The sequence below is a fragment of the Procambarus clarkii genome, chromosome 63 (genome assembly GCF_040958095.1).
Source record: "Procambarus clarkii isolate CNS0578487 chromosome 63, FALCON_Pclarkii_2.0, whole genome shotgun sequence".
Taxonomy (NCBI): domain Eukaryota; kingdom Metazoa; phylum Arthropoda; class Malacostraca; order Decapoda; family Cambaridae; genus Procambarus; species Procambarus clarkii.
In genome coordinates, this window is record NC_091212.1 from 23657499 (window position 1) to 23683928 (window position 26430).

A 26430-nucleotide genomic window follows, 5' to 3' on the forward strand; every position below is an offset into this window, starting at 1 on the left:
CGTAGCGGCAGGGTGGCGGCGTCGTAGGGGCAGGGTGGTGGCGTCGTAGCGGCAGGGTGGCGGCGTCGTAGCGGCAGGGTGGTGGCGTCGTAGCGGCAGGGTGGCGGCGTCGTAGCGGCAGGGTGGCGGCGTCGTAGCGGCAGGGTGGCGGCGTCGTTGCGGCAGGGTGGCGGCGTCGTAGCGGCAGGGTGGTGGCGTCGTAGCGGCAGGGTGGTGGCGTCGTAGCGGCAGGCTGATACACCATCACAGGCCTTCCTAAAAACCGGTTATAGTGACGCATGCGCAGACCCATGTGCTACTTCTAACAATTTTTCAGACATAAGACGTTTACGAAATCATTACAAATTTGAATCGAAAAAGCCTTGAAAAGCGTTCGAAATAATTTACCCCGAAACTCTTTTTCTGATTATCGAGACCGCGAAATAAATTTTCATATGAATATATATTTTTTTGTAAGAATCGTCAAAGGCCTTTCCAGATTATCTGAAAGATCCTCCCTTCACCAACAGCAAAATTTTAATGGATTTGTTATATTTTCTTGACAAGATATATACGTGAACCAGAGTCCTTGCACCGCCGCTTCTCCTCATTCTCATATCGTGGATAAAAATAAGAGTCACAGCTTCGTGTCTTCCTTTGCACATGATACAAAAATCAGCATGAAAATTACTTCTGTAGAAGACACTGAAAAAACTACAAGCCGATATCAATAAAGTCTTCGATTTGGCAACGGAAAATAACATATTGAGGTCTAATAACGATAAGTTCCCGGTACTTAGGTATGGTGGAAATGAAGAACTTAATAAATTGACATTTAGTGAACATAGTCAAGCACATAGAGCGTCGGGCTGGCAAATGATAGACTGGATTATGAGAACGTTCAAATTCAGGGATCCCTTCACAGTGCTCATACTGATGATACTACTGGTGCTGTCCGGCCTTGAGTATAGGGTGATACTTGCTTCCCCTTTCAGAGAGAGAGAGAGAGAGAGAGAGAGAGAGAGAGAGAGAGAGAGAGAGAGAGAGAGAGAGAGAGAGAGAGAGAGAGTGAGAGTGAGTTATCAGGGGAAAGCGCCAAGTCATTACGATTATATAGTACTGGGAAGGAGTCAGGATATATGGATTTGGGATCGGACGGGGGGGGGAAGAAATGGTGCCCAACCACTTGGATGGTCGGGGATTGAACGCCGACTTGCATGAAGCGAGACCGTCTCTCTACCGTGCAGCCCAAGTGTTTGGGTTGACCTCTCAGAGCAGGATGGATGGATTTCTGAAATAGCGTGAATACAACGAACATGAACGGCACGCATACTCACGATAAACCACCTATACTATTGGGACCTTTTCAAAGCTCTCAAAATGTATTCTCTAAAAAGGAGATGAAAGACGTATACAATAATACGTACATGAGAGACACTGGAAGACCAGGTCCCAAACTTTCACAGTAAAATGACAACATTCTGGAATGAACGATACGAAAGAAATACAACATAGAGCCAGTGAAGAGCAGAGGTGACATATAGGAACTATCATTGAACACTGTCTGAACATCAGAGGTCCGCGGTTGTTCAACACTCTCCCAGCAAGTATAAGAAATATAGCTTGAACGAAAGTGGGCTTAAAGAAGAAACAATTAAAGAAGTTCCAGCAAGACGTGCTGGACCAACCGGGTTGTAGTATGTGGCGCCTGATGTGGGGCCTGCGAACTGCTACAAGCAACAGCTTGTTGGACCAAGTTATCTCCAGTCAACCCTGCCCCCCCCCCCTTCCCCAGGCCAGACTTGGGTAGGAAGGAACTATCAATGGAAAGCGCCAAGCCATTACGGCTATATAGCATTTGGAAAGGAGGGTCAGGATAAGGATTTGAGATGGGACGGGGGAAAGGAATGGTGCCCAACCACTTGTGGACGGTCGGGGATTGAATACCGACCTGCATAAAGCAAGCCCCTCGCTCTACCGTCCAGCCCAAGTGGTTGGGCAGTAGTAGAACGCTCAGAACATACTCCAGGTATACTCGGGAATATCGCTGGTAATATCTGCCATAGGAGCCAATCTATACGTACCAGTGAAGCTTCGAGCAAGTGAATAACATTATCGAAATAAAACTGACCCTAAAACATTTTGGAATTCCAGATGGATACACGATTGTCCGACGCTGTCATTCGCATATAAACAAAGTCATTACACTTAAAAGAAAAAAAATGAGTTTTGCAGTTGTCAAAAATCCATATTTTCAGTTTGGTAAAGAAAAGAAAACTCACAAAGTTCACATTGTTTATACATTCCATGAAACACCCAAGAAGCTAAAGTCCCTCGTTTTGTAATTACAATCGACTGAAAAGGTTTTGATATGATAGTGAAGTGAGTCTGCAAATTGGTGTACGTGTTTGAGTAGCGAGTGTGAGCCCGCGTATCTCCCCCACACGCACACTCCACGACAAAAGTATTCTGGCGTAGGTAAAATTCAGAGTTGAGTCAAGGGGAGAGAAGGAGGAAGTGAAGAGGAGGGTGGAGTGAGGAGCAGGGAAGGAGTGTGGGCAGGAGTGAGTAGGAGGGAAGGCGTGAGGAAGTGGGAAAGGAGTGAGGAGGGAAGGAGAAGGAGTGACGAGGTGAAAATAACGAGAGAGGGGGAGGTAGGAGCGACGAGGGGAGAGGAAGGAGGTTTGGAATGAGGAGGGGAGAGGAAGGAGGTTTGGAATGAGGAGGGAAGAGGAGTAGAGAGGGAAGAGTAGAAGGAAGAGGAGAAGAGAGGGGGGGATGGAGAGAGTGGGGGGAGAGGTACGTCTGGCCGCGGCAGATGCTGTTATTTTGTTGCCTGAAATCTTTTTTATCACATGGTAAGAGGAGCACAGGAAGGAGTGGGAGGGAGGGGAGAGAGAGAGAGAGGGAGGGGAGAGAGAGAGAGGGAGGTGGCGATACAGAGGGGGGGGGGGGAGAGGTGTGTGAGAGGTGAAGGGCGCTAATGTTTGTCACAGTATTCTGCAATAAGGCTTCTTTCCTCCTCCTTTCTTTACTCTTCACTACTATTCTCCTTTCTTCCGTCTCCCCAATCATCTGCTACTGTTTCCTCTCAAACTTTACTGCCTTTCCCATTTGTATTCTCTTTGAAAATAATATATCTTGCCGCGCGTGCGTGCTTGCGTGCGCGCGCCTGCCTGTCTGATCTATCTATCTATCTATCTATCTATCTCTCTCTCTCTCTCTCTCTCTCTCTCTCTCTCTCTCTCTCTCTCTCTCTCTCTCTCTCTCTCTCTCTCTCTCTCTCTCTCTCTCTCTCTCTCTCTCTCTCTCTCTCTCTCTCAGTCCAGGCACCCTCCTTTACATAATAGTCCCGTGGGTAAACATTAACATCTTGAGGAAAGACTGCTTTGGGCTGTAGGATTGAGAGATTAGGATGGTGGGAGGGTGTTGGGCAGATTGGGGGAGGGGGATGGGGAGTGGGGAGGTGCGGCGCGGGGCGTGGGGACTTGTGGGGCGGATACCAGGTGGAGCAGGACTACACTACCAGGTGGAGCAGGACCACTACCAGGTGGAGCAGGACCACTACCAGGTGGAGCAGGACCACTACCAGGTGGAGCAGGACCACTACCAGGTGGAGCAGGACCACTACCAGGTGGAGCAGGACCACACTACCAGGTGGAGCAGGACCACACTACCAGGTGGACCAGGACCACACTACCAGGTGGACCAGGACCACACTACCAGGTGGACCAGGAGCACACTACCAGGTGGAGCGGGACCACACTACCAGGTGGAGCAGGACCACTACCAGGTGGAGCAGGACCACACTACCAGGTGGAGCAGGACCACACTACCAGGTGGAGCAGGACCACTACCAGGTGGAGCAGGACCACACTACCAGGTGGAGCAGGACCACTACCAGGTGGAGCAGGACCACTACCAGGTGGAGCAGGACCACACTACCAGGTGGAGCAGGACCACACTACCAGGTGGAGCAGGACCACACTACCAGGTGGAGCAGGACCACACTACCAGGTGGAGCAGGACCACACTACCAGGTGGAGCAGGACCACACTACCAGGTGGAGCAGGACCACACTACCAGGTGGAGCAGGACCACACTACCAGGTGGAGCAGGACCACACTACCAGGTGGAGCAGGACCACACTACCAGGTGGAGCAGGACCACACTACCAGGTGGAGCAGGACCACACTACCAGGTGGAGCAGGACCACACTACCAGGTGGAGCAGGACCACACTACCAGGTGGAGCAGGACCACACTACCAGGTGGAGCAGGACCACACTACCAGGTGGAGCAGGACCACTACCAGGTGGAGCAGGACCACACTACCAGGTGGAGCAGGACCACTACCAGGTGGAGCAGGACCACTACCAGGTGGAGCAGGACCACACTACCAGGTGGAGCAGGACCACACTACCAGGTGGAGCAGGACCACACTACCAGGTGGAGCAGGACCACACTACCAGGTGGAGCAGGACCACACTACCAGGTGGAGCAGGACCACACTACCAGGTGGAGCAGGACCACACTACCAGGTGGAGCAGGACCACACTACCAGGTGGAGCAGGACCACACTACCAGGTGGAGCAGGACCACACTACCAGGTGGAGCAGGACCACACTACCAGGTGGAGCAGGACCACACTACCAGGTGGAGCAGGACCACACTACCAGGTGGACCAGGACCACACTACCAGGTGGACCAGGAGCACACTACCAGGTGGAGCAGGACCACTACCAGGTGGAGCAGGACCACACTACCAGGTGGAGCAGGACCACTACCAGGTGGAGCAGGACCACTACCAGGTGGAGCAGGACCACACTACCAGGTGGAGCAGGACCACACTACCAGGTGGAGCAGGACCACTACCAGGTGGAGCAGGACCACACTACCAGGTGGAGCAGGACCACTACCAGGTGGAGCAGGACCACTACCAGGTGGAGCAGGACCACTACCAGGTGGAGCAGGACCACACTACCAGGTGGAGCAGGACCACACTACCAGGTGGAGCAGGACCACTACCAGGTGGAGCAGGACCACACTACCAGGTGGAGCAGGACCACTACCAGGTGGAGCAGGACCACTACCAGGTGGAGCAGGACCACTACCAGGTGGAGCAGGACCACACTACCAGGTGGAGCAGGACCACACTACCAGGTGGAGCAGGACCACACTACCAGGTGGAGCAGGACCACTACCAGGTGGAGCAGGACCACTACCAGGTGGAGCAGGACCACACTACCAGGTGGAGCAGGACCACACTACCAGGTGGAGCAGGACCACACTACCAGGTGGAGCAGGACCACACTACCAGGTGGAGCAGGACCACTACCAGGTGGAGCAGGACCACACTACCAGGTGGAGCAGGACCACTACCAGGTGGAGCAGGACCACTACCAGGTGGAGCAGGACCACACTACCAGGTGGAGCAGGACCACTACCAGGTGGAGCAGGACCACACTACCAGGTGGAGCAGGACCACTACCAGGTGGAGCAGGACCACACTACCAGGTGGAGCAGGACCACACTACCAGGTGGAGCAGGACCACTACCAGGTGGAGCAGGACCACTACCAGGTGGAGCAGGACCACTACCAGGTGGAGCAGGACCACTACCAGGTGGAGCAGGACCACACTACCAGGTGGAGCAGGACCACTACCAGGTGGAGCAGGACCATTACCAGGTGGAGCAGGACCACACTACCAGGTGGAGCAGGACCACACTACCAGGTGGAGCAGGACCACACTACCAGGTGGAGCAGGACCACACTACCAGGTGGAGCAGGACCACTACCAGGTGGAGCAGGACCACACTACCAGGTGGAGCAGGACCACACTACCAGGTGGAGCAGGACCACACTACCAGGTGGAGCAGGACCACTACCAGGTGGAGCAGGACCATTACCAGGTGGAGCAGGACCACACTACCAGGTGGAGCAGGACCACACTACCAGGTGGAGCAGGACCACTACCAGGTGGAGCAGGACCACTACCAGGTGGAGCAGGACCACACTACCAGGTGGAGCAGGACCACTACCAGGTGGAGCAGGACCATTACCAGGTGGAGCAGGACCACACTACCAGGTGGAGCAGGACCACACTACCAGGTGGAGCAGGACCACACTACCAGGTGGAGCAGGACCACACTACCAGGTGGAGCAGGACTACACTACCAGGTGGAGCAGGACCACACTACCAGGTGGAGCAGGACCACTACCAGGTGGAGCAGGACCACTACCAGGTGGAGCAGGACCACTACCAGGTGGAGCAGGACCACTACCAGGTGGAGCAGGACCACTACCAGGTGGAGCAGGACCACACTACCAGGTGGAGCAGGACCACACTACCAGGTGGAGCAGGACCACACTACCAGGTGGAGCAGGACCACTACCAGGTGGAGCAGGACCACTACCAGGTGGAGCAGGACCACTACCAGGTGGAGCAGGACCACACTACCAGGTGGAGCAGGACCACACTACCAGGTGGAGCAGGACCACTACCAGGTGGAGCAGGACCACTACCAGGTGGAGCAGGACCACTACCAGGTGGAGCAGGACCACACTACCAGGTGGAGCAGGACCACACTACCAGGTGGAGCAGGACCACTACCAGGTGGAGCAGGACCACTACCAGGTGGAGCAGGACCACTACCAGGTGGAGCAGGACCACACTACCAGGTGGACCAGGACCACTACCAGGTGGAGCAGGACCACACTACCAGGTGGACCAGGACCACACTACCAGGTGGACCAGATGCTCTCGTGGTTCCTCTGGTCTCCCCTTCCTCCCTCTCTCTTTCCTGCAGGATTTTCACGTTGCACACATTCCATCACCAGTTCATTTCCAGTTTCAATTTTCAATTTTCCAGTCTCCAGTGCTGACACAACCAGACGTCTTCAGCTTATGGAAGCGTGTAAGGCGATGGTAATTAAGATAATGCAGGGCCAGGGATGAATTGGGGGGAGCAGGGAATGGGTAGGGTAATGGGGAACAGGAAATGGGTAGGAGTGATGGGGGGAAAAGGTGTAAGAAGTGACGAAGTGGAGGTGCAGTGGGGTTGTGGGATGGGGAGGAGGGAGTTAGGGAAGCAGAGTGGATGGGGAGGAACACGTGGGTACTGGTGGATCGATGGATGGGTGGAATGGGTGTGGCAGGGATGTACCGCAATTTTACCCCCTCCCCTCTCTTCCCCTTCCCTTCCCTTCCCTTCCCCCACCACACCCATAACCCTCTTTAAAGTGATTTTCAGTTTCAAGCATGCAGTCAAAATTAACCCTTCGACAAGAATGACTCAAGATTCATATTCCGGTGTGCGGCCACTGGAGGGTTTATTTATTCAATTTCAAGTTTTATTTCTCGTTATTGATTTCTGTGATGGTTTGTTGATGGAGTCGGCGTGTGGCCGGCTTAACTGGCTGCACCATGAAAGAAAAATATACGTGTGGATTTTTGATGTTGATTCTCTTGCCTCAACGACCTCAACAGATAACATCTTGGGGAAGGCTGTGTGGGGGTTCACAGCAAAGAGGAATTCGATAATGTTTGTTGGGGGGGGGGGAGGGTGAGAATGAGCCAAGGCGGCAGAATATAAGATGAGACGACAATCTTCACTCGTGTGTGTGTGTGTGTGTGTGTGTGTGTGTGTGTGTGTGTGTGTGTGTGTGTGTGTGTGTGTGTGTGTGCGAGCGCGAGCGCGCGCGCTTACTATTTGCGCCTCTAATATAGAGCTGTTCAGCTCTTGACTTCCCCCCCCCCCTTTCTAATCGCCAGTCTAATGTACTGACTCCCGACCTATCTTCTTATATCACTGCGTATATTTCTGTCACACGCGTGCGTGCGCGCGCACACACACACACATTCATCCCCCAGGATGCAGCCCGTGGCAGCTGTCTAACTCCCATGTATCTATTTACTGATAGATGGACAAAGGCATCAGGTGAAAGAAACTGTCCATTTGTTTCTGCCTCGGCCGGGAATCGAATCCAGGCTCTAAGGACTACGACCACCCACCACCCCCCCTAGCTGCTGCCCGCTCGGCCTTGTGTTTGTGTGTGGTGGAGGGGGATATATGTGAAGATTTGTGATAGATGGTTCTTGCTTGGTCTTGTCAGGACGGCTTGAAACTGCCCACTGCTGCAAGAACATCCTGGTTCTTAAAGCTCCCCTGCCGCCTGCATCCCTCTCTACTATGTCAGGTGTTTTCAAGTCAACCTTCCATCCTGTTCGCTCGTCTTCCAGTCCGGCTCTCGCAGTCCATTCAGTCCGGCTCTTTCCTCCAGTCCAAGATGTCAGTCCGTTTTTTGTATGGCTTTGTTGTAGACAGAGTTGGGGGAAAGGGAGCCTTCCAGCCCCTGCTCTTGCGAAAATTGAAAGGAAGTGTAGACTGTCAAGCCGTTGAATATTTAGTTCTCTTCTGCAAGGAAATGGAACAGCCGACTGATTCTGGGGTTTAGGGGTATTTGTGAAGCCTTTCCAGTCACTCACAATTAACATCCAGCGAATCAGATATTACATTTCCTGCTTTTCTGTCTGCTGGGCGCTCCTTCTTCCTCCAAAACTCTGGAAGTCGTCAGCGTGGCTGCAGTCCGCGACACTTTCCAGGTCAGTGGTCGAGGACAAGCCAGTGAAGGAGGTCGGGAATGTTCCAGGCGAGGGGGCTGCTGGCTGGAACAAAGAGTTGATAATTGTGGGCCCGCGGGCGGTAGGGCGGCTAGACTGGAACACTGATTACACCGCCACCACACCCCCTCCCTCGTGGACGACGACCCCAACCTGTTCGCGTTCCAGGAAGACTTCGACTTGATTTCTTTTGGAGTTGCGTTGAGTTCATTTTGGTGCATGGTCGGTCGAGTTCAGCTTCTTTGTTTCTGATTGAGGAACACTTCTTTGCTCTGATTGCTGCCAACTTTGTTTCCGATTGTTGCAAACTTTTGTTTTGCAGCTGGTTGTGGGGGTTCACTTCACTGTTACTGGCTGTGGGGGTTCACTTCACTGTTACTGGTTGTGGGGGTTCACTTCACTGTTACTGGTTGTGGGGGTTCACTTCACTGTTACTGGCTGTGGGGGTTCACTTCACTGTTACTGGCTGTGGGGGTTCACTTCACTGTTACTGGTTGTGGGGGTTCACTTCACTGTTACTGGTTGTGGGGGTTCACTTCACTGTTACTGGTTGTGGGGGTTCACTTCACTGTTACTGGTTGTGGGGGTTCACTTCACTGTTACTGGTTGTGGTTCACTTCACTGTTACTGGCTGTGGTTCACTTCACTGTTACTGGCTGTGGGGGTTCACTTCACTGTTACTGGCTGTGGGGGTTCACTTCACTGTTACTGGTTGTGGGGGTTCACTTCACTGTTACTGGTTGTGGGGGTTCACTTCACTGTTACTGGTTGTGGGGGTTCACTTCACTGTTACTGGTTGTGGGGGTTCACTTCACTGTTACTGGTTGTGGGGGTTCACTTCACTGTTACTGGTTGTGGGGGTTCACTTCACTGTTACTGGTTGTGGGGGTTCACTTCACTGTTACTGGTTGTGGGGGTTCACTTCACTGTTACTGGCTGTGGGGGTTCACTTCACTGTTACTGGCTGTGGGGGTTCACTTCACTGTTACTGGTTGTGGGGGTTCACTTCACTGTTACTGGTTGTAGTTCACTTCACTGTTACTGGTTGTGGGGGTTCACTTCACTGTTACTGGTTGTGGGGGTTCACTTCACTGTTACTGGTTGTGGGGGTTCACTTCACTGTTACTGGTTGTGGGGGTTCACTTCACTGTTACTGGTTGTGGTTCACTTCACTGTTACTGGCTGTGGGGGTTCACTTCACTGTTACTGGTTGTGGTTCCACTGTTACTGGTTGTTGTTCACTTCACTGTTACTGGTTGTTGTTCACTTCACTGTTACTGGCTGCGGTTCACTTCACTGTTACTGGTTGTGGTTCACTTCACTGTTACTGGCTGCGGTTCACTTCACTGTTATTGGTTGTGGTTCACTTCACTGTTACTGGTTGTGGTTCACTTCAACGTTACTGGCTGTGGTTCACTTCACTGTCACTGGTTGTGGTTCACTTCACTGTTACTGGCTGCGGTTCACTTCACTGTTATTGGTTGTGGTTCACTTCAGCGTTACTGGCTGCGGTTCACTTCACTGTTACTGGTTGTGGTTCACTTCAACGTTACTGGCTGCGATTCACTTCAACGTTACTGGCTGCGATTCACTTCAACGTTACTGGCTGCGATTCACTTCAACGTTACTGGCTGCGATTCACTTCAACGTTACTGGCTGCGATTCACTTCAACGTTACTGGCTGCGATTCACTTCAACGTTACTGGCTGCGATTCACTTCAACGTTACTGGCTGCGATTCACTTCAACGTTACTGGCTGCGATTCACTTCAACGTTACTAGGTATGCTTGGCTTCAGCGTTACCGTGGGAGTAAGAGGGCAGCACAGAGGTTCTGGGAGGGAGGGATGGGAGGGATGAAAGGATTGCTTCAACATTTGTGGTTCCTGGGGGTTGTAGTTAGTGGTGTGTGGCGTCATGCTGTGCGTTGATATCCTCGTTGTACCTGGGGTGTACCTGAGGTGTACCTGAGGTGTACCTGAGGTGTACCTGAGGTGTACCTGGGGGTGTACCTGAGGTGTACCTGAGGTGTACCTGGGGGTGTACCTGAGGTGTACCTGAGGTGTACCTGGGGTGTACCTGAGGTGTACCTGAGGTGTACCTGGGGTGTACCTAGGGTGTACCTAAGGTGTACCTGAGGTGTACCTGAGGTGTACCTGAGGTGTACCTGAGGTGTACCTGAGGTGTACCTGGGGGTGTACCTGAGGTGTACCTGAGGTGTACCTGGGGTGTACCTGAGGTGTACCTGAGGTGTACCTGGGGTGTACCTAGGGTGTACCTAAGGTGTACCTGAGGTGTACCTGGGGTGTACCTGAGGTGTACCTGGGGTGTACCTGGGGTGTACCTAGGGTGTACCTGGGGTGTACCTGAGGTGTACCTGGGGTGTACCTGGGGTGTACCTGAGGTGTACCTGGGGTGTACCTGGGGTGTACCTGAGGTGTACCTGGGGTGTACCTGGGGTGTACCTGAGGTGTACCTGGGGTGTACCTGGGGTGTACCTGGGGTGTACCTGAGTGTGTACCTGGGGTGTACCTGGGGTGTACCTGGGGTGTACCTGAGTGTGTACCTGGGGTGTACTTGAGTGTAGTGTGATCTCCATCTTCACACTCTGGTTCATGTGCATACAGCCAGGTCCCCACTGCTGCTGGTGTTCATATATATATATATATATATATATATATATATATATATATATATATATATATATATATATATATATATATATGTCGTACCTAGTAGCCAGAACGCACTTGTCAGACTACTATGCAAGGCCCGATTTGCCTAATAAGCCAAGTTTTCATGAATTAACTGTTTTTCGACAACCTAACCTACCTAACCTAACCTAACCTAACTTTTTTGGCTACCTAACCTAACCTCACCTATAAAGATAGGTTAGGTTAGGTTAGGTAGGGTTGGTTAGGTTCGGTCATATATCTACGTTAATTTTAACTTCAATAAAAAAAATTTACCTCATACATAATGAAATGGGTAGCTTTATCATTTCATGAGAAAAAAATTAGAAGAAATATATTAATTCAGGAAAACTTGGCTTATTAGGCAAATCGGGCCTTGAATAGTAGGCCAAAAAGTGAGTTCTGGCTACTAGGTACGACATATATATATATATATATATATATATATATATATGTATATATATATATATATATATATATATATATATATTGGGCAGACTAGAAGACCCTCCAAAGCTTTCGAAACCGATGCTTTTTACTCTAAGAGAACCGTCAGCATTGCTGTGGTTTTTATTTCGCTAAAACACCATAATTGTTAATGCTGATTAATGGCGCCAAAATTGCGATACAATAAATGTGAGGACAGGTCCATGGCTGATGCTTTGATGGGAAGGGGAAGGGGAGGGGGGGGGGGGGGGTAGGTTCTCTCTCTCCTTCCCTAAAGCCTCTTCAACAACCACTTCTACTATTCACGTTCTTCTCTCCCTTTTCCCGTTTCTCTTCCCCTCGCCCTAACCTCCTTCCCGTCCTGTCTCTACTTTCACTCCCTCCCTCCCTCCATCCCTCCTTCCATCACGTCACAAAGCATACACATAACTTACACATTCAGTGTAGGAGTGGGCGCGTTAGGCTACAGAGAGGACATATACACTTCCTGTCAGACCTCCCTAAATCATGTCCTGAAGCATGCATTTCTCTAAACATGGGTGGGGGGGGGGGTTGAAGGGATGAGGGGGGGCACCTAAGGGGTTGGAGGGGGTGAGGGAGGAAGCACGGGTAGGTTGGAAGGGCGAGGGGGGGGGGGGGAAAGATAGGCGAAATTGAGGGGAGAGAAAATAGGCTAGAGTAAAGGAAGGGAGCGAAAATAGGCGTGCCGGGGGAGGGAGACAGTAGGGGAGAGTGAGAGGGGAGAGAGCGAGGGAGAGTAGGTAAGAGCGTAAGGGAGAGATATCTGGCAAGAGTGGGAGAGAAATCAGGGAAGATAGTAGGCGAGAGTGGTGGGAGAGCCGGCTGGCATGGTAGGGGAGGGAGAGCCGGCTGGCATGGTGGGGGAGGGAGAGCCGGCTGGCATGGTGGGGGAGGGAGAGCCGGCTGGCATGGTGGGGGAGGGAGAGCCGGCTGGCATGGTGGGGGAGGGAGAGCCGGCTGGCATGGTAGGGGAGGGAGAGCCGGCTGGCATGGTAGGGGAGGGAGAGCCGGCTGGCATGGTGGGGGAGGGAGAGCCGGCTGGCATGGTGGGGGAGGGAGAGCCGGCTGGCATGGTGGGGGAGGGAGAGCCGGCTGGCATGATGCGGGAGGGAGAGCCGGCTGGCATGGTAGGGGAGGGAGAGCCGGCTGGCATGGTGGGGGAGGGAGAGCCGGCTGGCATGATGCGGGAGGGAGAGCCGGCTGGCATGGTGCGGAAGGGAGAGCCGGCTGGCATGGTGGGGGAGGGAGAGCCGGCTGGCATGGTGGGGGAGGGAGAGCCGGCTGGCATGGTGGGGGAGGGAGAGCCGGCTGGCATGGTGGGGGAGGGAGAGCCGGCTGGCATGGTGGGGGAGGGAGAGCCGGCTGGCATGGTGCGGGAGGGAGAGCCGGCTGGCATGGTGGGGGAGGGAGAGCCGGCTGGCATGGTGGGGGAGGGAGAGCCGGCTGGCATGGTGGGGGAGGGAGAGCCGGCTGGCATGGTGGGGGAGGGAGAGCCGGCTGGCATGGTAGGGGAGGGAGAGCCGGCTGGCATGGTGGGGGGAGGGAGAGCCGGCTGGCATAATGGGGGAGGGAGAGCCGGCTGGCATGGTGGGGGAGGGAGAGCCGGCTGGCATGGTGGGGAGGGAGAGGGGACAGGCAACCTATAACTGGAGGCCAAGTGACTGAGGTAGATGGAGAGGCTTACTGTGCTGTACATACAGGTGTGGAGGGAAGGTTATGGTGTGTGAGGTCGGGCTTGTAGGGGGAGCTCATGGAGTGTAGGGGGCTGAGGGAGTGTTGGGGCTAAAGGGGGGTGTAGGGGGGCTGAGGGAGTGTTGGGGCTAAAGGGGGGTGTAAGGGGGCTGAGGGAGTGTTGGGGCTAATAGAGGTGTAGAGGGGGCTGAGGGAGTGTTGGGGCTAATGGGGGTGTAGGGGGGCTGAGGGAGTGTTAGGGCTAATGGGGGTGTAGGGGGACTGAGGGAGTGTTGGGGCTAAAGGGGGTGTAGGGGGGTTGAGGGAGTGTTGGGGTTAAAGGGGGTGTAGGGGGACTGAGGGAGTGTTGGGGCTAAAGGGGGTGTAGTGGGGCTGAGGGAGTGTTGGGGCTAAAGGGGGTGTAGTGGGGCTGAGGGAGTGTTGGGGCTAAAGGGGGTGTAGGGGGGCTGAGGGAGTGTTGGGGCTAAATGGGGTGTAGGGGGGCTGTGGGAGTGTTGGGGCTAATGGGGGTGTAGGGGGGCTGAGGGAGTGTTGGGGGTGTAGGGGGGCTGAGGGAGTGTTGGGGCTAAAGGGGGTGTAGGGGGGCTGAGGGAGTGTTGGGGCTAAAGGGGGGTGTAGGGGGGCTGTGGGAGTGTTGGGGCTAAAGGGGGTGTAGGGGGCTGAGGGAGTGTTGGGGTTAAAGGGGGTGTAGGGGGGCTGAGGGAGTGTTGGGGCTAATGGGGGTGTAGGGGGGCTGAGGGAGTGTTGGGGCTAAAGGGGGTGTATGGGGGCTGAGGGAGTGTTGGGGCTAAAGGGGGGTGTAGGGGAGCTGAGGGAGTGTTGGGGCTAAAGGGGGTGTAGGGGGCTGAGGGAGTGTTGGGGCTAAAGGGGGTGTAGTGGGGCTGAGGGAGTGTTGGGGCTAAAGGGGGTGTAGGGGGGCTGAGGGAGTGTTGGGGCTAAATGGGGTGTAGGGGGGCTGTGGGAGTGTTGGGGCTAAAGGGGGTGTAGGGGGCTGAGGGAGTGTTGGGGCTAAAGGGGGTGTAGGGGGGCTAAAGGGGGTGTAGGGGACTGAGGGAGTGTTGGGGCTAAAGGGGGTGTAGGGGGGCTGTGGGAGTGTTGGGGCTAAAGGGGGTGTAGTGGGGCTGAGGGAGTGTTGGGGCTAAAGGGGATGTAGGGGGGCTGAGGGAGTGTTGGAGCTAATGGGGGTGTAGGAGCTAAAGGGGTATATGTGAATATGTAACTAGATATAGAGCAAATAGGCTCAGTTAGAATTGGCCAAATTAACACTTTATTCATTAGTGTGAAAATTCTCATCAAATTAATGGTGACAGTTTTTCTCGGATCACCAGTTTTAAGTATTTTTTTGTTAAAACCTTTTATTTAAAAAAACAGCTTTGGGTTAAATTGTATTATATTGGCAATATATAATGTTGTAAAGAAAATTAAACTTAGAATTTATCATCATAAATATTTTGTCAGGAGTCGTCAAAATTTGGTATTGACAGTGTGAGGTGTATACGAATGGGCGATTGGCGTGATCAATAGGCCAATGGGGACACGTCTGGATATTAATGAAGCTACAGATGACTGTAGATGTTGTAAAAGCCGTGAACTACTGGGGACCGTGGACCACCTCTTGGAGACCGTGGACCGCCTCTTGGAGACCGTGGACCGCCTCTTGGAGACCGTGGACCGCCTCTTGGAGACCGTGGACCGCCTCTTGGAGACCGTGGACCGCCTCTTGGAGACCGTGGACCGCCTCTTGGAGACTGTGGACCACCTCTTGGAGATCGTGGACCACCTCTTGGAGACCGTGGACCACCTCTTGGAGACCGAGGACCACCTCTTGGAGACCGAGGACCACCTCTTGGAGACCGTGGACCACCTCTTGGAGACCGTGGACCACCTCTTGAAGACCGTGGACCACCTCTTGAAGACCGTGGACCACCTCTTGGAGACCGCGGACCACCTCTTGGAGACCGCGGACCACCTCTTGGAGACCGCGGACCACCTCTTGAAGACCGTGGACCACCTCTTGGAGACCGTGGACCACCTCTTGGAGACCGTGGACCACCTCTTGGAGACCGTGGACCACCTCTTGGAGACCGTGGACCACCTCTTTGAGACCGTGGACCACCTCTTTGAGACCGTGGACCACCTCTTTGAGACCGTGGACCACCTCTTGGAGACCGTGGACCACCTCTTGGAGACCGTGGACCACCTCTTGGAGACCGTGGACCACCTCTTGGAGACCGTGGACCACCTCTTGGAGACCGCGGACCACCTCTTGGAGACCGCGGACCACCTCTTGGAGACCGTGGACCACCTCTTGGAGACCGTGGACCACCTCTTGAAGACCGTGGACCACCTCTTGGAGACCGTGGACCACCTCTTGGAGACCGTGGACCACCTCTTGGAGACCGTGGACCACCTCTTTGAGACCGTGGACCACCTCTTGGAGACCGTGGACCACCTCTTGGAGACCGTGGACCACCTCTTGGAGACCGTGGACCACCTCTTGGAGACCGTGGACCACCTCTTTGAGACCGTGGACCACCTCTTGGAGACCGGGATGAGGAGAAAGAGGAGGAGAATGGTGTCATGATTTAGGGTTGTCATACCTTAAGAGAAGGCCCGTCAGAGGATGAGGTAGAGACCGCTCTGTGTACCCTAAATCCCCAGCATTTATATCTGGCCAGAAAATTGCTCCGGAGTTCAGCTGAAATTGGTGGACCCTTGAGAACCCATTGTGATCACTTAGCCCGAGTATGTGGGGGTTGGAGGAGTATGTCGGTGCCTTATGTGGTGTACAGGGGTATGTCGGTGCCTTATGTGGTGTACAGGGGTATGTCGGTGCCTTATGTGGTGTACAGGGACGATTATGTGGACTAACCATTTGGTGTTGGGCGAGTATGTGGGCGGCTGAGCTGACCACATACTCACCACAGGTAATGTGAGCAGGTGATCACTGGTACACACCTGGCAACCACATAAATGGAGCTGAAATAATGATTAATTAAACCAGTAGAAAATTCTCATAAAAATACCAAGTATAAAATGATAATTATCAATCATTATTATGTCAATTTACCAATTAAATAATTATTATACTTATAACACACACACACACACACACACACACACACACACACACACACACACACACACACACACACACACACACACAACTATATACATATATATAATGTATAGTTACCAATTAACGCGAAACTTGTAATAGACTTCGGGAGTGCCACCCTAATGTGATCTTTGGCACAGTCTATACTGGTGACACTGCCATGATATCCTCGACTGAGAGACGTGTAGGGAACATGTCAATACTTAAGTGCAGACATGATGGCCATGGCATCTGGAACCACTCTTCTTAATTGCAAATCAAACTGGGGGTATAATTTTAGGGCTACATGGCGTACACCCTACGATTCATCGCCAACCTAATAGGGTCCGCGTTCTCATCGCCAACCCAATAGGGTCCGCGTTCTCATCGCCAACCCAATAGGGTCCGCGTTCTCATCGCCAACCCAATAGGGTCCGCGTTCACATGCTCAAGAACTTCGGGGTAAAAGTATGCAAATACAGTTTTGTCTTTAGTAAAAAAAAATAATTAAGGGAAGTTATATGGCTGAATGGATTTCAAGTCCGTCTTAATTACCAATTAAGGGCCAGAGACGGACTGTTTTCTTTTGTGAGGAGCTACTTTCTTGGGCCACAAAAGAACTGCTTTCATGTGCAGGGAAGACACTTCGTAACTCTTTCGTGGGATAACGCTCAAGGCTCTGCGTGTAGTTTCTTTAACGTGTCGCTCGCAGCAAGTTTCATCTCTCAACACAGTACAGAACGTTGTGTGTGTGTGTTTCACGTATGACTAAAAGTTTCAGTAACAAAAAATAAGTGGACAAGTAAGCTAAACATTTAAGGGTTTTATATTTCCAATGAAACTATGGTTGGCTGACTGTGTGGCTGGCTAGCTGGCTGGCTGGCTGGCTGGCTGACTGGCTGGCTGGCTGGCTGTGTGGCTGGCTAGCTGGCTGGCTGGCTGACTGGCTGACTGACTGACTGACTGACTGACTGGCTGGCTGGCTGGCTGGCTGGCTGGCTGGCTGGCTAGCTGGCTGACTGGCTGGCTGGCTGGCTGGCTGGCTGGCTGACTGGCTGGCTGGCCGGTTGTGTCAAATGTAAGAGGGATAACATTGCTGGTTTTAAGAATCTGAAATGTCAACATGGAAGTGAGGATCAGAGAGATGATGTTGGAGGGAGGGAAATGAGGATCTGGGAAATTAAACATCTCACACAACTCCCAATCTGAGTACAAAGTTTAAATGTCCACTGTTCAGGATAAAACGGCTAAGGAGGATGGCTGGAACAGTTACCGCGTTGCAGAGGATTGTTGCAAACGATTGTTTTCAGTGTTGCATTAGCTGCATGTTGAATTATAAGTGGTGATATTAGCACTTTTCTCCAGGCTCAGGAACAAGGTAATATTGGTTAAACGGTGTGTGTGTGTATTCACCTAGTTGTATTCACCTAGTTGTGTTTTGCGGGGGTTGAGCTTTCCTCTTTCGGCCCGCCTCTCAACTGTCAATCAACTGTTTTTACTAACTACCATTTTTCTTCACCACACACACACACACACACACACACACACACACACACACACACACACACACACACACACACACACACACACACACACACACACACACACGCACACACGCACACACGCACGCACACACACACACACACACACACAGTTGACAACTCTAGATGCAACTAAAGCAGTTGGACCAGACAAAGTATCACCGTGGATACTAAAAGAAGCAGCACAGGCCCTCAGCGTGCCTCTGGCAATGATCTTTAATGAGTCACTTATGTCAGGAGAATTGCCCAGTTGCTGGAAGAAGGCAAATGTCGTGCCGATCTTCAAGAAAGGAGATAGGGAGGAGGCACTTAACTACAGACCTGTATCACTGACAAGCATCCCCTGTAAAATACTGGAAAGAATAATTAGGCTGCGACTGGTTGCACACCTGGAGAACATTAGGTTTGTGAACAAACATCAACATGGGTTCTGGACAGGGAAATCGTGCCTAACAAACCTTCTGGAATTCTATGATAAAATAACGAGGATAAGACAGGACAGAGATGGTTGGGCAGACTGCATATTTCTGGACTGCCAAAAAGCCTTTGATACAGTACCGCACATGAGACTGCTGTTCAAGCTCGAGAGGCAGGCGGGGGTGGGGGGAAAGGTCCTAGAATGGATAAGGAACTACCTAACAGGAAGGAGCCAAAGAGTTACGGTAAGGGGCGAGAAGTCGGACTGGCGAACAGTAACAAGTGGAGTACCACAAGGATCGGTGCTGGGACCAATTCTATTTCTTGTATATGTTAACGACATGTTTACAGGCGTAGAGTCCTACATGTCGATGTTTGCGGATGATGCAAAGTTAATGAGAAGAGTTGTGACAGATGAGGATTGCAGGATCCTCCAAGAGGACCTGAACAGATTGCAGAGATGGTCAGAGAAATGGCTACTAGAATTCAACACGAGCAAATGTAAAGTTATGGAAATGGGACTAGGAGATAGGAGACCAAAGGGACAGTACACAATGAAGGGGAACAGCCTACCTGTAACGACGCGTGAAAGAGACCTGGGGGTGGACGTAACACCTAATCTATCTCCTGAGGCACATATTAATAGGATAACGACAGCAGCGTACTCTACACTGGCAAAAGTTAGAACATCATTCAGAAACCTAAGTAAGGAGGCATTTAGGGCGCTTTACACTGCCTACGTAAGGCCAGTCTTAGAGTATGCCGCCTCATCATGGAGTCCCCATCTGAAGAAGCATATAATGAAACTGGAAAAGGTTCAGAGGTTTGCAACGAGACTCGTCCCAGAGCTACGAGGGATGGGGTATGAAGAGCGCCTGAGGGAACTGTGCCTTACGACACTAGAAAGAAGAAGGGTGAGGGGGGACATGATAGGAACGTATAAGATACTCAGAGGAATTGACAGAGTGGACATAGACGAAATGTTCACACGGAATAGTAACAGAACGAGAGGACATGGATGGAAGCTTGAAACTCAGATGAGTCACAGAGATGTTAGGAAGTTTTCTTTTAGCGTGAGAGTAGTGGGGAAATGGAATGCACTTCAGGAACAGGTTGTGGAAGCAAATACTATTCATAATTTTAAAACCAGGTATGATAGGGAAATAGGACAGGAGTCATTGCTGTAAACAACCGATGCTCGAAAGGCGGGATCCAAGAGTCAATGCTCGATCCTGCAGACACAACTAGGTGAGTACAACTAGGTGAGTACACACACACACGCCGTCCGTGACAGCTGACTAACTCCAAGGTACCTATTTACTGCTAGGTAACAGGATCATTCAGGGTGAAAGAAACTTTGCCCATGTGTTTCTGCCTGGTGCGGGAATCGAACCCGCGCCACAGAATTACGCGTCCTGCGCGCTATCCACCAGGCTACGAGGCCCCCCCCCCCTGTGTGCGTGTGTGTGTGTGTGCGTGTGTGTGTGCGTGCGTGCGTGTGTGTGTGTGTGTGTGTGTGTGTGTGTGTGTGTGTGTGTGTGTGTGTGTGTGTCTGTCTGTCTACGCGGGTATCACTCTCACGCGGTGGCTCGCCAAGAGAACGCACAACTATTTTTGGCTCTGATGAACCTTTTCAACGGAAGGATTCGATTTCAATTGAGAAAGCTGGGGAAGAGTGGGCGAGAGAACCCGGCCCTTTACACCAGACACTTGGACCCCACTCTGAGGCTGGCGGCCCTCCCCCCCCTCCTCCCCTCTACCTCACACTTCCCCTTCCCTCTCCTCCTCCAATTCCCCCCCCCCCCCCCCCCCTCCTTACTCTTCCTCCCTACCACACACACACCTCCTCCAGAGACAACCACAACAATACACGTCTGGAAAAAAATATAATGTAATGTGTAGGAATATTTTCACACCATTTCAAGTTCAATACAATTTTTTCCACAAGTCAAAGTTGCTTTGAAAACATTGCCGGTCATACCAAATTATCAAGTTATCGACACCTATAGCAATCTTAGCCGGTATTGAGCCAATTTGCTGGTTGATAGATGCGGGTGCAATGAGTCGAAGCTCAGCCCTCGTAAGTCCAATTAGGCGAGGCCAATTAGGTGACCTCTTCGTACTACTGTGCCTGCGGAACACACCGACAGACAGAAGCACATGGATGATGATGATGATAATAAGGCACAAAGGAATCACAGCAACGTGATGTATGAATATGAAATCAGGAGCCAGCTGGAGGATTCGAACCCATGCTCTGGATACTCAAAGCTTGGGAGTACCCAGAGCGTAGGTTCGAATCCATTTCATGACTCCTACTGATTTTCTGAATAATAATAATATTAAATATAATTGGCAGACAATGCTGCCAGCTACCAGGGTTTATAGCCAACTGAAAATAGCTCTGGTCTTAATTCCCGAATTAAACAGTTGTGAGAGCTGGATAAAACATGTGTGTACACACACACACAGAGGGCGTTGATAATCCTTGGGGTAAAAGATGAAAGCGCTAAGCCAGGATGAATATATAACACCTGTAAGGGGGATGAGGACCAACTTAGAGCTGGGATATGAGGATCAAGTCAAGGAACGGTGTCCGGCGACTAGAGCCGCCGGGGGTACGGAAGCCCGACCCGGCAAGAAGAGAAGCTGTCGCTCTACCGACCAGTTCAAGTCGCAGACTCGTGTTTTAAGACCCAAAACCGAGTACTTGGAGTTGATGCTGGTCGTTGTTTCATTCCTTTCCGGGAGGCCTGTTCATTTGCGCGACGGGATGTAACGGATCACCTGACGTCAGTGGCTGAGGTCGAGCGAGCCAATCAGAGGTGTATCAATTCAATTTCTTTCTTTATTATGTACCCCCCATACCCATCCCGTGGGCGGTGGTGGAAAGGGTTACAGAGGCACATAATCGGTTCAGGAACCGATTAACCCCATAGTTCGTTTAGCTAAGCAATAACAATCTTTTGACGTTAGTTACTCAATTATTAATGTTTATATATATGGATATTTATATATATGTATATTTATATATATATATATATATATATATATATATATATATATATATATATATATATATATATATATATATATATATATATATATATATATATATGACCAAAAAAGTAAGATTAATAATTCTAATACGAATTTTCTCAATATTTCCTATGTTTCTTTTTACTGTCGATGGTAATTGAAAAATCAATTCTCCAAAATTCATTTTATTACTCTCGGCCAATTATTGTGTGTTAGTTTTGGCGGCATTAGATAAGTGTTATGTTATTTACTTAATGAAACGCAGTTTCAGATTAAAAACGTCTTGATCACTCACCAGGTTGAGACAGTCTCTTCCAGCGACGAGTAATCAGCCTACCAAGGTAACAGACAGCGCCCAAGGCCTAATTGTGTTAGGCATGCAGCTTGCGGGGCTTAATGACTCGAAGATGGAGCACTGAACGACAAGGAATTTTGTTATAGATTTATGGACACATGCTGATGGAGAACGACGCTTGGAGGGGGGAGGGGGGGCGAGGTGGTAGTCTTGTGATAGGGGGGGGGGGGGTACGTGTGATGTGGTAACATTTGGATGGAGGGGTGCTGGGGGAGAAGTGTTGTAGAAGAGGAGGAGGGGGAGGCTGGGGAGTGTTGGGGGTTAGGGGGGATGGTCTAAGTCGGTCTGTGATCTCCACGACGCAATTGGGTCTTCGCTCCTCTGGACCAATCCGGTTGTTGGACCTTTACACTAAATCCAGCGTGTTGGTATATTTTTTTTTTTGGGGGGGGGGGGGGGAACGGAAGAGGGTTTGGGAATTCCTCATTTTTTTATCTATTCTCTTCCTCAATCCCAGTTTTCCACTCTCGACCGCAACGGCGATCAGTGCTTACACTTTTTAGTGCTTTTTGGAGGGGGCGACACGCACACGCCCACACCCTCCTACACCCACCCACGCACCAACACCCACCTACACCCACCCATGCACACACACACACACACTCCTGCACCTCCACACCCACCCACGCACCAACACCCACCTACACCCACCCATGCACACACACACACACTCCTGCACCTCCACACCCTCCCACGCACCAACACCCACCTACACCCACCCATGCACACACACACACACACTCCTGCACCTCCACACCCACCCACGCACCAACACCCACCTACACCCACCCATGCACACACACACACACTCCTGCACCTCCACACCCTCCCACGCACCAACACCCACCTACACCCACCCATGCACACACACACACACACACACTCCTGCACCTCCACACCCTCCCACGCACCAACACCCACCTACACCCACCCATGCACACACACACACACATGAATATATAAACACAAAACACAATCAAAGCGTCAGCTGTGCCCCTGACGAATATTAACTCTGAAAATGCTGTAATGTTTTTGTGTTTGTCTGGTCGAAATTATGTCGAATGTCCCATACTGATGAAGCTGTTCGTCACTATTGTACTGTAAGGGGTGTACTCGCCTAGTTGTGCTTGCGGGGCTCGAACTTCAGCTCTTTAGTCCCGCCTCTCAACTGCCAATCACCTGGTGTACAGATTACTGGGCCTATTGGACTATGTCATATCTGCATTTGAAACTATAATATAGTCTGCCTCCACCACATCACTTTTTAGTGCATTCCAATTCAAATCAACCACTTGGACTGGACGCTAAAGCGACAGGTATTGCAAGTTGGCGTTCAATCCCCGACCTTTCGGGAACCATTCCTTCCCCCCCCCCCGTCCCATTTCTAATCCGTATACTGCCAACTGTGCTTAATAATCTCGCTTAATCTACTCTATCAATTTTCACGATAAATTTGTGTGTTAATCATTTGTTCCCTAACTTTTCTGCGACGTAGAAGAATTAAACAAGAATTAATTTCAGCGACGTGAGGTTTGCTTCCTTTTAGTAACAATTGATTGACAGTTGAGTGGCGGCCGAAAGAGCAGAGCTCAACCCCCGCAAGAACAACTAGGTGAATACACCCCCCCCCCCACCCCCAGGAAGCAGCCCGTAACAGCTGGCTAACTCCCAGTTACCCATTTACTGCTAGGTAACAGAAGCATCAGGGTGAAAGAAACTCTGCTCATTTTTGTTTCTCGCCGGCGCCGGGAATCGAACCCGGGCTACAGGATTACGTGTCCAGCGTGCTATCCACACAAACATACACCCCCCCCTGTGTTTACTAGTTGTGTTTACTAGTTGTGTTTTTGCGGGGGTTGAGCTTTGCTCTTTCGGCCCGCCTCTCAACTGTCAATCAACTGTTTACTAACTACTACTATTTTTTTTTTTTTTTTTTCACACCACACACACACACCCCAGGAAGCAGCCCGTGACAGCTGACTAACTCCCAGGTACCTATTTACTGCTAGGTAACAGGGGCACTTAGGGTGAAAGAAACTTTGCCCATTTGTTTCTGCCTCGTGCGGGAATCGAACCCGCGCCACAGAATTACGAGTCCTGCGCGCTATCCACCAGGCTACGAGGCCCCGTGTGTGTGTGTGTGTGTGTGTGTGTGTGTAATATTTCTTCCTATTGTGTAGTAGTTTTAATTTTGGATCCAAAGGAAAAATTCCGAAGAGTAATTTAGAGTTTGATCATTTTCTTTTGTGTTGTAAATATCTATTTCCAGGCGAGTCACTTTCGTCATTTTCTCTTTCAGGGTTCGGCTTCGTGACCTTCGAAAGTGAGGACGTTGTGGACAAAGTGTGCGAGATTCACTTTCACGAAATCAACAACAAGATGGTGAGTAGAAAGTGATGTTAATCTTGAGATGTTAATCATAATTGTGATGTTAATCACAATTATGAATTGTGATGTTAATCTTGTGATGTTAATCATAATTGTGAGTTGGTATTAGTGAAGATGATCATAATCATTTTGTGCTCTGATGGAATTGGATGGTGACTGTGACGAAGATGATGGAACATGAGTTATAAAGGTGAGTGTGTAGAATGTGTAGAGAGAAATGGTTTGATGATGAGACACAATGCATAATTGTGAACTGGATATATATATACACATACATTATATATATATATATATATATATATATATATATATATATATATATATATATATATATATATATATATATATATAGTGACATTGTCAGTAGTGGATATAATGAAAATAATGGTGATACATGGTGACACAAGAGTTAATATGGGTGCTGGAATTAATGGTGACACTGAGGAATATTAAGAGACTAATGGTGTGTGTATAAATGGGTAACCGGTGTCATTACTCCAGTAAACTAATAGTGATAGTCACAAATTACGATATTCAACTTTTATGAACTAATTGTGTCTTTGCTATTTTCTTAATTATATTGAAATTTTGTGTTATAGAATAATGATTTAAGTGTTTCCGAGAGAATTTATGAAAAACATATGGAGCTAAAATAGGGTTATTTTCATGTTGCTGATGTGTTGATATTTTCAACACCACATTGATTATTTTCATATTGCTTAATGAGTTGATTATGATGAGACACGTGCACAGGGAATGCTCTCTCTCTCTCTCTCTCTCTCTCTCTCTCTCTCTCTCTCTCTCTCTCTCTCTCTCTCTCTCTCTCTCTCTCTCTCTCTCTCTCTCTCTCTCTCTCTCTCTCTCTCTCGTCTCTGGTGGTTGGGAATAGTGTAGTCGCAAAAGAAAGAATAGTGGAGGGATAAGGGGGAATAATGGAGATGGTGGGGGAGGGGAGCAGAGGCACCATAGTGGAAGAGGTAAGTGTGCAGACATAGATGCTATTATTAGGAATACACTTATTCCATTCCATCAGAATGTGTGAGGGAGGGGGGGAGAGAGAGAGAGAGAGAGAGAGAGAGAGAGAGAGAGAGAGAGAGAGAGAGAGAGAGAGAGAGAGAGAGAGAGAGAGAGAGAGAGAGAGAGAGAGAGTGAGAGAGAGACGGGGAGGTGGGTGGGAGAAGTGGAGAGAGAGAGGGGATATAAAAGGGGGGGGAGAGATGGAGAAAGTAGAGAAAGGTGTTATTTGTTAAATACTCCTGCGGCTCTGTGGATGAGAGAGGTGATGAAGGCAGTATACGCAGAAGGGAGAGGTGATGAGAGAGGTAGAAGGTGGTAGGTACAAGAGTGGACCGGTGCCGGGTGAGAGGGGTGATGAGGGTGATCGAAGAAAGAAAATAGGCTGAAGGGAAGGGCGGAAAAAAGAGAAAGTTATGTAATGAAAGAACCTACGTAAGAGGAAGCAGAGAAGAGTACAAAAAGAAAGTTCGACTAAGAAGGCATGGGTGAAAGGAAGAAGGAAAGTAGGAGAAATGGGTAGAAAGAAATAGGCGAGCAAATAGTGAGGGGAAGAAGTAGAACAGAGAAGGTTAAAAGGGGGGGGGGGGTAATAGAGGTGCTTTAGAGGATTGGGAAAAGTGGGAAAGGGAATTGTGATTAGCGGTCCAGAAAGAAGTGGATGATTGATTGCTGAAGCTTAAACAAGGCAGTGCCCAAGAGGTGGGGCACGGGCATGAATAGCCCGTATACGAAGTGGAAGATTCATCTTTAGCATTGCGGAAATGCAGTTTGAAAAGCCGGAGGGATAGATTGAATGGATAGATTGAATAGTCAGGATGGAAGAGATAGGGCTTACCAAAAAAAATAGTCATAAAGGGAATGAAAAGTTACATTAGAGGGTTATGGATGACGCAGAGGGGAGTGGAACACAGTGAGGGGAGGAGGTAGGGGAGAGGTGGGGAGAGGCAGGGGGAGGGCTGGGGAGAAGCAGTCGACTTGAAGATGGCATCAATTAACATCAAATTACAGCATCACGAGTAGATAATTTCTTCTTTATCCCCATCAACCACCCTTTAAAATCCTCACTCCTCTCCCCCCCCAACCCTAGCCCTGCTCCTCTCCCCTCAGTCCCCCCTACTCTTTC

General features: G+C 50.6%; 1 protein-coding gene across 2 annotated transcripts in view; it reads left to right on the forward strand.

Moving 5' to 3' along the window:
• Window positions 1-26430, forward strand: part of LOC123769465 (RNA-binding protein Musashi homolog Rbp6) — a 1480583-nt gene that overhangs the window by 1384360 nt on the left and 69793 nt on the right. For both annotated transcript variants that reach the window (XM_069308801.1, XM_069308802.1), the window contains exon 8: window positions 24202-24284. In XM_069308801.1, the coding sequence (XP_069164902.1) occupies window positions 24202-24284 (83 nt within the window). The remainder of the gene's footprint in view (window positions 1-24201; window positions 24285-26430) is intronic.